Raw genomic sequence first — 14,367 nt, 5'->3', positions numbered from 1 at the left:
CAATAGCATGGTTCTGTTGTGGTTTGATATTTATTATTATTGGACTGATGTGTATTTTATCTGGCTTGTTTGGAGACAAACCCCGCAAGATTGGTGTCTGTTGCATAGCTCAATTGCAGATTGGTGAAGGATGCAGAACTTGCTGCAATTGTTGTTATGCAGGATTGAACTATGGCATACTTTGGTTTGCTTCAAAAGCTCGAAAAGAAGACCAAGGTTGGACTGAGTAAAGGGGATTTGTATGGCTTTTCGCAGAAGTTAAGGCATGGCACATGAAGTACAAAAATGCACGACACCGACCAAAGATCAAGAGTGAAAAGGGCATTTGGATTTTTGGGGTTTGGGGTGAGTTGAATTCGGTCCAAATGCCACTTTTGTAAATTTTGTAAATTTAGAAACATCTTATGATTTGTAATGAATATGACATTGACGTGAATGAAAATTGGTGTTCTTGTAGCAAAACAAAGTTACTTCCTTGTAACCGGATGACCATGATTGAATGAATGTGAGAAAATTCTTGGACATGAATGAAATAGTTGGAATATGAATGAATATGTGTGAATTCTTAAAAATGGATAAATGGAAAATTTTCCAATATAAAGTGAAGAAATTGAATATGAAATGGGGAGTATGAATGTGGATAGGATGTGGAGAATTATTTTAATCATGAACAAATGGATAATGAATATGGATGATAACCAAAATTGCAATGTCCTGCACTTGGCATAGGAATTTATTGAAAGGTGGCGTGAGCCAAGAATGTGACAACGCAAGATGAATGATCACATAGGTGAATAACTTGAACTAGAGATGAAACGACAAAAACGTGGATCGAAATTGGACACAAGAACGAAAGCCATGAGGTTTCACCTGATTCTATCAAATGAAAAGAGGTTCTAAATCTTGTTTGACTATGGAAGTTAATTATCTTATACCAAAACAAAAGGCAAAAAATCAAAAGCTAAGGAATGGCAAGTGATAGCAAGTCTAAACAAAGAATGTACGTGGGTAGCCTCATGACCAGATGAAATGGTCATGAGGAGCGATGCAAATGGAAGATTGATTGGGGAAACAATGCAAATGGAAGATTGATTGGGGAAATTCTCAGGAACAAAATCAGGGTATGACACACCCCATTTATTTCAAGTTTCAATCAAACTAGTTTAAAAAAAAGTTTAATACTCACTTATGCTTAATGATAGAGCAAGGGAAACATAAAGGATTATTGGTTTTTATTTTCAATTTTCACAAAGACTTTAAATATATCTAGTGATTGAACAATTGTGATTACTAGATAAATAAATTAAAAAAAAAACATAGACTTACAGTCAAAATAGAAACTTGAATATATAAAAATGGATGTCAGGGCTGTATAATTTCAGAATACATATTTTCAACAAGAGTATGATGCAAAAGCACTACTCAGATTCTATATATACAAGATAGCTACAACAATATGAGTGTTTCTTATAAAATAGTCTATCCATGCAACTATCTAACACTTCCATATAATTCCATCTCCTTGAAGCTTCTTCAACCTTTGTTACTACTCTATGAATCACTTTCCTCTACCTTTTTCCAAGTCAGGGAGATCTGCAAATGATAATCATTTATGTTATGTGTGAGGTGGAAAGAAGAGCACATTTGATACATAAACCGTAAGATAAGCGCTTACGCTATAAGCATAACTGTTTATTGAAGTTGTTTATCCAAACAGAGACTAAGGTATCTCATAGACCATATATTCCTAAGAAACACGGACATTTCTAAGAGCATTTGTGTCGTAGTACCAGTGTATGGCACTTGTATGACATTCATACGACATGCACAAGTGTTTAAAAAAGAATTTGTTTTTTCTTTGCTTCAACACGCCTTATATATTTTTATAGACAAATCTTATATTTAAAAGGGTTAAACATGTATTGAAACAACGTTATCAACGAAAAATTAAAGACAATAATTTGGATCAATATATTTTTTAACTCTTTTGATTATAGATGGATAAATGAAGTTTAAATACTATCATATATGTGGCGGTGTCGATGTCCTATATTTTTTGTATTATCGGTGTCGGAGTGTCTATGTTGTGTCTCGGTGTCCGCGTCAGAATCTGTGCTTCATATATATATATATATATATATATATATATATATATATATATATATATATATATATATATATATATATATATATATATATATATATATATATATATATATATATATATATATATATATATATATATATATATATTCTAAAAAAACCATTGAAAGAATCACTGTAACTAAAGTAGAGATGCAAGTGATTCACTCACATAACATTCCTTCAACATCACTGCTTTCATCATCTTCACCAGCAAACTGCAAAAGAACAAGTTGCATAGTCAAACTCTACTACTCAAAATAACATGTGACGAGCAATAACATTGACTTACTCATCCATCATCGTCAGATATCGATTCAGCTGCAATAATTCCAATAGAAACTTTAATCAGATGAGTGTAATACTCGCAAATAATTGATTTAATTTTAATCTTCAAGGTTCATGAACCAATATTAATACTTGTGTTGAATTAGAGTTAAATTTCAAAAAGCCAATCAAAAAATTATGTACGTTAACGAAAGCTTACAATCTGATTCTTCATCTTCGTCACACCACTTATTCCAATCAACCTTTAGGTATGGAGCAGGTTTCTCTTTGGACTTCAGTAGCCTTTTCTACCAACCTCTTTTTCCTTTCTGAATTGAGCATAGTATGTTTCTTGAGCTCGATTTTATTTTACAGCCCTACACAGCACAATGACAAATTTACATACGGAACCATCCATCATTTTCAAAACAAGATATGGAAAAAACTGAAACTATCGGAAAAGTGGAAGAGTCAAAAACTCAAGATGCAATCGTTCATATTGTGGAAAATGCAGGCAAATGCAATCGCAATTTTCAAATGTAACTAAACAAAAGATCACTCACCTCAGGTTCAATTGATCCATAAAGTTCCAAGGTAAAGCTGTAGAAGCAGTGAAAGTAAACAAACCATGAGGCTCACACTTCACAGAAGCAGTCAGGTAAACCTTATCAGAACGCTGCGCCCACAGAACTTCAGGATGGCAACTACACACAAAACAAAAATCAAATTAGAAGGGAAAATAATTTTTCAACTATAGGGTTTTGCATTTTGCAATAATAAATGTAACCACAATCTGGTGGCGGGCATGTTGCTTGATCGATAGTCTCAAATATCATCTTAGAATTAGAGTTTGACCAAATTCTGTATAAAAAAAAAATAATGGAAAAGAAGCTTACTTGGCAATCCAATCTAGAAGCTAAAAGTGGAACCTACGTACAACACAGAATTACAAATCTTATCTTAAATTAGCTGCGCGCCAAATTTAACAAATCAAAAACGGACTACAGAGAGAAACAAAATTAAAAACTAACAAAATCATTCCAGATCCCAATTTTCTGTCCATTATCCAAAAATAGCAATTAGTAATATTTCATTACTATATAAAATCCAAAACTCAAATTCAAAATCTATCAGCTTTTTCAAAACATCAAAATCCCAGGCCTCTCTCTATTTATCCTATTCCAAGATATGGCGTCTTCATCGCAAAAGATACTTGTAACCGGTGGGGCCGGTTTCATCGGCGCTCACACCGTTGTTCAACTTCTCAAAGACGGGTTTCGTGTTTCCATCATTGATAATTTCGATAATTCTGTTATGGAAGCAGTGGACCGCGTTCGTGAAGTTGTCGGTCCAAACCTTTCTCAGAATCTTGAATTCACAGAGGGAGATCTCAGGAATAAAGATGATTTGGAGAAACTCTTCTCAAAAACTAAATTCGACGCTGTGATTCATTTTGCTGGGTTAAAAGCAGTTGGTGAAAGTGTTGCAAATCCTCGTCGTTATTTCGATAATAATCTTGTTGGCACCATCAATCTCTATGAAGTAATGGCTAAGCACAATTGCAAAAACATGGTTTTCTCATCATCTGCCACTGTTTATGGCCAACCTAAACAGATGCCATGTGTGGAGGGTTTTGAGTTACAAGCAACGAACCCTTATGGACGGACAAAGCTTTTCCTTGAAGAAATCGCACGAGATATTTCGAAAGCTGAGCCGGAATGGAGAATCATTTTACTGAGATACTTCAATCCAGTTGGGGCACATGAAAGTGGTAAACTGGGTGAAGATCCTAGAGGCATCCCAAATAACCTCATGCCTTATATACAGCAAGTAGCCGTTGGAAGATTACCCGAGCTCAATGTATATGGTCATGATTATCCTACAAGGGATGGCTCTGCGGTACGGGACTATATCCACGTGATGGACTTGGCAAATGGTCACATTGCCGCCCTGAGAAAGATTTTCGCCACGGATAACATAGGTTGTACGGCTTACAATTTGGGAACCGGTCGCGGTACATCTGTGTTTGAAATGGTTGACGCATTTAATAAAGCTTCTGGTAAGAAAATCGCATTGAAATTGTGTCCGAGAAGGCCAGGAGATGCTATAGAGGTTTATGCATCTACAGAGAAAGCAGAGAGAGAACTCGGTTGGAAGGCCAAATATGGTGTAGAGGAGATGTGCAGGGACCAGTGGAATTGGGCAAAGAACAACCCGTGGGGTTACTCGGGGAAGCCTTAAATCAGCTCGACAAATATACTACTCATCTACCGATATTTTCTATACAAATAGGCATCCCATTGTTATAGAGTACTTGAAGCCTGTTTAGGTCAAACTCTAATTCTAATGTGATTCTCCGCTAACTGAAACCAACATCCGCTAACTGAAACCAACATTCAGTAAGTTAATAAAAATAATTTGCTTGAATGGTCAAAATTTTGAAACTTTTTAGGGTTTTACAAAAATGTTCTGTGACTACAATCTACCGCGAAATCAAAGGTTTCTAATGTCTCTGCAAATGTAACCATAATTGAAACCCTAACAGTAGTCTTTGAATGTGATTCTTCGCGAATATCAAATATCTCAATTTAAAAACCAACATTCACTTACCTAATAAACATAAATTGTTTAAATGACTATGAGTATTGAAATTTCACATGGTTTTACAAACAAATGAGTCAACAATATATAAAAAAAAATCATTTGTTTCTTCTTCGTTATTACAAAGATATGATTTAGATGGTTGAAACAAATGTAGCAAATACAATAATAACATCAAATTGAAATGGGTTAGTACAAGTAATAATAGTTTTTCTTCATAGCAGAACATAGAAAAGTTTGAGAATTCAGCAAAAACAGTAAAACGAAAGAGAAAAAAGACAGAAAGAAAGGGGAAGAACCTCATTTTGTGCAGAGTGGAGAGTGAAGAAGTGAATGCAATGTGAGTATTTGGATTTGTATCACTTGTTCCTTTTTTCTTTTCCTTAATCTACCTATACCTAGTGATAATCCTACCAAATAGTCACCATTATAGTTTGAACATGGTGATTCAGATTCTCCACCTTCACAATCCAAAAAGAATTCTATGAAGGGTGCTTGCATAAACAAACCCTTATCAAAATGCTGTATTTCCTGGTGTTAACGGTGAGAAAAAAATGGATGTATTCCATTGAAATGAGTGATATTATAGCAAGTGCATTATAGGTATAAAAGAGGCTTTACAAAGCTCAATTAATTAGACGCCCTTTATTTTTAGGTATATATTGAATGAGTATTTTCTTGATACCTTTTTTTAAGCCCATAATATTATTATTTTTAAAATGTTGAGACAATTTTGAAAGTTGTAACACAGGGTGTGTTTAGATTACGATTTTAGAACACAACCTTTGAACAAATATCCATAGTCTATCTTACAACAAAGGTGTTTTTGGATTACAATCTTCGTACACACGCTGATTTATTTTTTATGGTTTGTTTTTCAACATAAGGTGTATCTGTATTACACTCTTTGTACAAACTCTTGGGATAGTAATCCATTATCTATTTTGAAAGATATTGTATGTTTGGATTACAATCTTTTGGACAGTATTTCATTGTCTATTTTGTAAAATAGGATGTGTCTAAATTACAATCTCCCTACAGACTCCTGAAACTATTTTCATTGTATATTTTTCAAGAGGATGTGTCCATAGTAAAATCTTGTACACATCCCTATGGCAATACTACATTCTTTATTTTGCAAAATAGGTTGTGTATGGATTACAATCTCTGTACATACTTTTGGGATAGCGATTCATTGTCTATTTTTTAAAATAGGGTGTTGTTTGGATTACAATCTCTTTACACACCCCTGAAACAATACTACATTGTTTATTTCAAGGAAAATTGAAAAACATGAGTGTTTGAATTATAATCTTCGTACATACCCCTGAGATAGTACTAGTTTGAACATATAATTTTCGTATTACCTTGGGACAATACTTACATAATAGTTTTCGTATTAGGTTTGAGCATAGAATCACACTAATATAACTACCATACATTTGTGACACGTTTTTCATATATATATATAGCAATTGTTGTATTAGGTTTGAGCATAGAATCACACGAATGTAATTATGATACATATGTAGCACATTTTTAACACAATAGAATTTTATATATTAAACCATAAGTCATACATCAACCACATAAAATACTTCTCAAACTCTAACTCAAAAATTTAGAAAAAATCCAACTTAAAATACAATTGTTGGGTATGTCGCGTACCCATGTTCTGCATCTCCCTCATATACTCAAGTGTGCCTTGTGCTTGTGATAATATTGTGTGTATGTTGTCCAATTGGGGGTTTCCCTCATCAAACTCTCCTCTACTTATGGAAGTTTCTCTAATAGTGATGATATGACGACATCTAGGCAAGACATCCACGGTATAATTTGCTTCTTCATGTTCCTCCTCCTAATGAGTTGGCCTTAGGGGATCTCCCAATGACAATAATGCCAGATAAGGATGAGAAATTCTATAAAATCATTGGATATAATTGTATTTCATACTCAATGGACTAAGTATACCATGCAGATACCTGAACAACCTCAATACTCGCTCAGGTAGATGTGAGTTCATATGTTAAGACCCATAAACTAGCCATCCAGAGTACCAACATCTCTCCTCCATATAAGTGAATGTATTTCTGAATGAATGTTTTACAAAGATATACATCAATATATGTACATATATTACATGGTGAGAATTGAATAGGAAATATTTGAAATAAACCTAAACTTTAGCTAACTAGTTGTTACTGCTTGACAGAGTTATATGCCTCTAAATGCTAATAATAATCAAATAATTCTCCTTTAATATTTGATAACCAATTCAAATATTCTTTTATTGCTTGATTATTCAATTTGATTCTGTTGGTCCATTACGCCCCCTCAAGATGAAGGTTCCGTCAATGACCTTTATCTTGGACATGAGTTCAGTGAACTTGGTTGTGGGAAGTGGTTTAGTAAGTAAGTCTGCCAGCTGATCCTTGGTAGACACATGTGTTACGATGAGCTTGTTGGTTTGAACTTGTTCCCTGACAAAATGATAATCTAATGATATATGTTCCATTCTTGAATGAAGTACATGATTGGAACAAAGGTATGTGGCACCCACATTGTCACATAGTAGTCGTGGAAGTTCATGTATTGGTATTCTTAGCTCATGAAGTAAGTTTTGTAGCCACATGAGCTCAGTGGTAGCGGTAGTAACTGCATATATTCAGCCTCAGTAGATGACCGTGCAATAGTTCTTTGCTTTCTTGAGAGCCACGAAATTGGGTTGCCTCCAAAGAGAATGATGTAAGTTGGTGTAGATGTGTGATCATCATTGTTCCCACCCCAATCTGCATCAGAGTATGCTAACAAGTTGTTTGCGGAAGTTTTTTGTAGCATGAAACCATGATTAATGGTTTGTTTGATATACTGAAGGATGCGTTTCAAGTGCTGCAAGTGAAGGGAGGTTGGTTTATGCATAAATTAGGGCAGTTTATTGATGTAATATGACAAGTCAGGACGAGTAAAATTAAGGTACTGAAGTCCATCAATAATTCTACGAAACTCCGTGGCATCGATGGATGATGTACCATTGTGAAGTTGTAGCACGGCTGTGGATGAAAGTGGTGTGGGAGATGGTTTCGCCCCCTCCATGTCAAACTTTTGTAAGAGGTCACGAATGTACCGGTGTTGAGAAAGAAAAATTCCAGAGCTTGTTGGTATTATTTCAATACCCAAAAAGTAGTGAGGTTGTCCCATATTTTTCAACGAAAATCGTTGAGATAGTGCCTTGATGAAGCTTTGAAGGAATGTAGAGTTGTTACCGGTGAGTAACAGGTCATCTACATAGACTACCTTAGTGTCACCCGAGTGATAAATGAACAAGGATGGATCACTTTTGCTTGTATGGAATCCATACGCGATAATAAAATCCTTCAGAGAGTCATGCCATGCTCTTGGTGCTTGACGTAGGTCATAGATGGCCTTGTGAAGTTTACATACATAGTTGGGGTATGTTGCATCTTTCATACCTGGCGGTTGGTCCATGAAGACTTCTTCAGTAAGAGTTCCTTGTAAGAATGCATTGTTCACATCAAGCTGGTGCATTAACCACTGATGAGAGATTGTAAGGGTAAGAATAATCTTAATTGTTTGTGGGCGAACAACCGGTGTGAATGTCTCCTTGAAGTCAATGCTGGGACATTGTGTGAAACCCTTGGCAACAAGACGTGCCTTGTAGCAAGCTATGGAACCATCACTATTTCTCTTGATACGAAATAACCATATACATCCAACAATGTTTTGTCCTGTCTTAGGTGGTACAAGGGAGAATGTGCCATTTCTTATTAATGCTTCAAATTCATCGGCAATTGCCTTACGCCAATGGGCGTGTTTCATTGCCCCACGAAAGTTTGAAGGTTCCAAATTCTCAGGTAGAGGATGTTTTGATGCAGTGTACATCCTTTTTGGCTTGAATATATTATTCTTGGACCTTGTGATGATTTAGTTTGTTTCAGTAGTGGGGGTTGTAGAGGTATTAAGAGTGACAATAGGTGTATGAGTATCATTACCTGACATTCTATTTGAAGTCAAAAGATCCTCATCTTCATGGGGCATAGCTTGTGACTCGATTGGTGATTGTTGAAGGATAGGTATGATGGTATGAGGGGGTTGTGGCATGTTGGGTATGGTTAGAGATGGTGGTGGTGTAGGTTTGACAAGTTGGTTGTATGGAAAGATGTGGTCAAAAAATTTGACATGTCGAGAGGTATATATTTTGTGATTTACTGGGTCAAGACATATATAACTGTATTGGGATTCTGCATATCCTAGGAATATGCATGGTTGAGACCAGGATTGCAGTTTGTTTGAGACATACAGTCGCAACCAAGGAAAACAAAGGCATCCAAAAGAATGAAGATGTGAAGTTGTTGGGTTTTTCTTGTGTAAGACTTGATATGGTGATTTCATGTTGAGGATAGGGGTTGGTAACCTATTGATTAGATACAATGATGACTTGAATGCAAAGGACCAATATTCGGGTGGTAAGTTTAACATATGTAATAAGGCTCTTCCAGTTTCAACTACATGTCTGTGTCTCCTCTCAGCTGGAGCATTAAGTTCAGGTGTATGTGGTGGTGTGGTGAGATGAGATATGCCATGTGTGTGGAGAAATGATTTTAGTTTGATGAATTCTCCTCCATTATCAGAGTGCAATGAAATAATATTTTCTTTGAAGTAGTTTTCAACAAGATTTTTGAATGTGAGAAATAAACTAGAAACATCTGACTTATTTCTTAATGGATAGAGCCATAAATATTTGTGTTGGTTATATGAATTAGCATCAATTTTGGTAAACTTAGTATTATCACAAGATGTCACGCTTGTAGTCTTGACATGTGATATCAACCTTCTGCAGGTTGTTTAATATGGTTGTGTGGGATTTATTCAAGATATCAGACCCGATGTTACGACATGTGCATACAGAACATTCAGTGTTATGTATTTGGTTGTTGCGCTTTTCATGCAAGTCTTTGTGTGCTTATGTGGAGATTGCATGCATTATTCAAGGAGTAATTCTATTTAAAGCCAGAATATTTTGTTTCCCAAAAAGGAATGATTCACTGCTATTTCTTAGGGAATACGCATTAAATAGAATTAGGGTTTCATGTTGCCCAGGCCCATTTAGAAAGCTTCTATTTAAAGACTATGTAAACCTTGTTTTAGATACAAGAAACACGAATGGTGAAGTGAGTGAGTATTAGGGTTTTGGTCTTGTGTGCACTTGTGAATTGTGAGCCATTCATCCATCTTGTTGATGTGTGAATTGGACTGAGTTTTTGAGTTGTAATTTGTCCACTCTAAGCTTTGAAGTACAAGTGTATTTGTTTACTTGATTTAAGATTTTAAGCAAGATCAAGTGTGTGTCCTTGAAGTGTGTCTTCTTTCTTTTTGGTATTTGTTCTAGTATCACTGCTGTGATTGAGGGGGAGTGAGTAGGGTCTCATGTCTAAGAGTTCTTAGATAGAAATCACACGGGTATAGATTAGGTGAAAAGACTATAACTTGAAGTTGTTTGCTGAGAGTCTTTGAACTAATTATGTTTAGTGGATTTCCTTCCTGGCTTGGTATCCCTCAGACGTAGGTATGTTTGCACCGAACTAGGTTAACAATTGCTTGTGTCGTTTTTCAATTGTTTCCTGGTTTTTATTCTGTTCATATTTCACTTGTTGTTCAGATATTAGTGTCGTGACATTACCTTCGACATCTCATATCTGATACCAGAATTTCAATTGGTGAAGTGATCAACAAAAAGTAAATAATATGAGAAACCATCTAAAGACTTGATGTGGGTTGGACCCCATACATCAGTATATACAAGTTCTAATGGTTTTTGTGTTTTGATACTGGAAATGGAAAAAGGTAACTTGGGACTCTTAACACTATTGCATGATAGATAAGGTTATTGTTGGCTCTTTATTTTATGAGATGGTAGGATATATCTAAGTATGTGATCAGATGGATGCCCCAATATGTGATGCCATGGTGGAGGAATTATGTAGTTGTGACAAGTGTTTGTGGTAGAGATGATGGATGGGGCATGTGGTAGAGTCCATTGCTATGCTGCCCTTTTAGAAGAGGTTCCCTTGTCTTCAAATCCTTTATCAAGAAATGATCAGAAAAAAGTTCAATGGAAATTGGATTAGTCTGACATAGAGATGAAACAGACAAAAGTTTTTTAATAATTTTAGGCACATGTAAAACATTTGAGAGATGAAATAATTGAGAGGAAGTTTTTAAAATAATTTTACCAATGTTGGAGATGGTGTATCCATATCCATCACCAACCAGAAGTTGATCTGAACCTGTGTAAGGTTGAGACAAGTGCAGATTGTCCACTCTTATTTGCTATATGATGGGAAGCTCCCGAGTCTAAGATCCAATCTGATACACCTGAAGGCATGGCCCTAGTATGAAGAGCAGTAGGAGGTTGATTCTTTGGAGGGTAGCCATGCAATTTGTAGCAGACCTTGGCTGTATGGCCTGATTTGTCACAAAATTGACACACTACACGCTTCGAGAAGACCGGTGATATTGATCTGGGCATTATGTGATTGTGATATTGTCTTGGTGTTTTGTTGTAGATTTGTTTCCCTTTGTGTGCAGTGCTTGCAGTGGCAACGAGAGGAGTTTCTTGCATAGTTGTATCCCTCTTTAAATAACTTTCAAAATCAGAAAGGAGATCATGAAGATCATCAAATCCGATAGGATTTTCTCTGGTTCTTAGAGAAGCATTCACTTCACGATACTCAGAGCCAAGGTCATTCAAAGTGTGGATGATAAGGTCTACATCGTCCACCGGGGAGTTGATGATTGCTAATTCATCAGATAAAGCCTTGATACCATGGAGGTATTCTGAAATAGATTTTGACCCTTTTCTGAATCAAGATAGTCTCTCTTTTAGGTGCATAATTCATGCACGAGTTTTGCTTGCAAACATCTTAGTGAGAATGTCCCAAGCTTGTTTAGAGGTCTTGACATTCCCCAACATGGTAATGATGCTTGGATCAACAAATGATATAATTGCATGCAGAATCAATTGATCATGTCTTTTTCAGCGTTTGTATGCTAGATCAGTTTGGGTTGGACTGACAGTGGTGCCATCAACATAGCCAATGAGATCATACCCTACAAGGAGTGCGTTGAACTGCACGTGCCAAGCAGGAAAATTATTGTTGCTTAGTTTCACTGATGAGTGAGTGTTTAGGACAATAACAGAGTTGGCATTTGGGGTAATTGAAATTTCAGATGTTGTTGAGGAAGACATGGTGAGATTGTGGATCGATTTTGCTATAATGCTTAGTAAACTACTAATACCATATAAGTGAATGTATTTCTGAATGAATATTTTACAGAGATATACATCAGTATATATACATATATTACATAGTGAGAATTGAATAAAAAATATTTGAAATAAACCTAAACTTTAACTAGCTAGTTGTTACTGCCTAACAGAGTTATATGCCTCTAAATGCTAATAATAATCAAATAACTCTCCTTTAATATTTGATGACCAATTCAATTTTCTTTTATTACTTGATTATTCAATTTGATTATGTTGGTCCATTACTCCAAAGGTCGTATTTGACGAAGTTTAGCGTATGATGTGAAACAAATATTATTCGGTAACATACTCCCACAGGATATCTAAAAAATGTTGAAGGATTCATGGTTGAAAATGGTTTAGATAAAAATTAATAATATAATAGTATAAGTATTATGAAATTAATGATTGACATGTAACTAAATTACTTGAAATAGAAAGTTGTGTTATGTTATTTGTGTTGTCTTATATTTACCAGATTCATTCATCTTGTAATATAAGTAAACCAAACATTATGCTCCCAGTTATACTTGTGAATCCTTTCCAAGCCCGTGAAGTAGTTAGAGTGGACAACATCGTCATATGTCGCATTTTCATTCATAATTATGGTCGTGTCAATCAAAAACAAGAAGTATGTATTCAATGCACATTGCCTATGATAGGAGACATGTGCATCATCACCCACGTTATTTTCAGCAACAATCAAGTGGTTATTATAATTGTCCTTTAGAAATAAAAATATGGCATTACATCCTTTAGTATCTACAATATTCTTTTGAGCACCATTCAGACCAACTCCTAATTGTGTCACTATTAAGTCTAGTGCCTCAGATATAAAAATTGAAGAGTAATTCAATAATCTTCTTTAGATTGGAAGATGGAGGATGTGTGACACACATTATCAAGAGTAATACTCATTTTACCAATGGGAAGATCAATTGATGGCATCATTGTATATCACTTCTCAACAAATACCAACATAAATATAACCATATTATATCCTACGAAAGTCCTTTAGTTTAGATGCTTCTAAAACTTCCTGAAATCATGGTTCATCTGAAAACAACGACTTTGTTATCTTCCTAGGATGGTTTATACTCATCAGTGTAGTATTGCAAAAATAAATACATCAATGCAAAAATAAATACAACAACTTTGATTTTTATTTTTATTTTTATAGGATTAGAGAAATATTAAAAGAGCAATAAGCAGTCCAAATGATATTAAAAAATATGTCAAATCAATTCATATATAATAAAAAGTTATTCTAATAAAATAAGATAAAAAAATATGCATTGACAATATAAAATATATTGACAATGTAAAATATTTTTACAATGTCAACTAATGAGACTGTATATCCCGCCACATCATACTTTTATTTTTAAAATACTGTTATGATTTGACAATATAAAATATTTTGATTTGTAATACTTTTTTACACTAACAGTTAATATATATGATTTGACAATATAAAATATTTTGATTTGTAATACTTTTTCGTTAAACATATGAAACAATCATATATATTATCAAATTAGTTAGAAATACGTTTTTTATTCATACCTATTTTAAACGATAGAGCAAGAAAGATAGGGAATGACACTTTATGAAACAATTTTCAATTGCAACAGGAGTTTAATTGTTAAACTAGTGTAAAAAGTTTTACAGAGAGAGTCACAACCATTCATCTCCATAACTTTAAAGATAATTACAATAAATATCAAACATCTCTAATGATCGAACAATTATGATTAACTGCCAATATAAAAACTCCTAAAACATGGATTTACAGTCAAAAAAATGGATGTCAAGGTTGTAAAATTTCAGAAACATATTTTCAATAAAAGAGGTTAGATTATAATGCATCCAGCATTCAAATCAAAGAAACCTTACTAGAATTAGTGCCAAGTAATCAAACAAGATGAAGACTGTTTTCAGATTCCAAAGACGGCCTTGCTGAAAGTATATGTTCTACATTGACATCAATACTACCAATAATATCATTTTGGTAAGCAATTGAAAGAATC

The 14,367-nt window shown here is 34.6% G+C and overlaps 1 protein-coding gene and 1 pseudogene across 1 annotated transcript in view; one reads left to right on the top strand and one right to left on the bottom strand.

Moving 5' to 3' along the window:
* Window positions 1-1,369: 1,369 nt before the first annotated feature.
* LOC127097783 (co-chaperone protein p23-2-like) lies at window positions 1,370-3,472 on the bottom strand (annotated as a pseudogene).
* The window catches only part of LOC127125682 (bifunctional UDP-glucose 4-epimerase and UDP-xylose 4-epimerase 1-like), a 94,113-nt gene continuing 82,723 nt past the window's right edge, over window positions 2,978-14,367 (top strand). Inside the window, exon 1 of the mRNA XM_051054482.1 lies at window positions 2,978-4,521. Coding sequence (XP_050910439.1) covers window positions 3,598-4,521 — 924 coding nt within the window. The 5' untranslated portion in view covers window positions 2,978-3,597. The remainder of the gene's footprint in view (window positions 4,522-14,367) is intronic.

The sequence above is a fragment of the Lathyrus oleraceus genome, chromosome 1 (assembly GCF_024323335.1).
Source record: "Lathyrus oleraceus cultivar Zhongwan6 chromosome 1, CAAS_Psat_ZW6_1.0, whole genome shotgun sequence".
Taxonomy (NCBI): Eukaryota; Viridiplantae; Streptophyta; class Magnoliopsida; order Fabales; family Fabaceae; genus Lathyrus; species Lathyrus oleraceus.
This window is presented reverse-complemented; position numbering and strand designations above follow the sequence as displayed.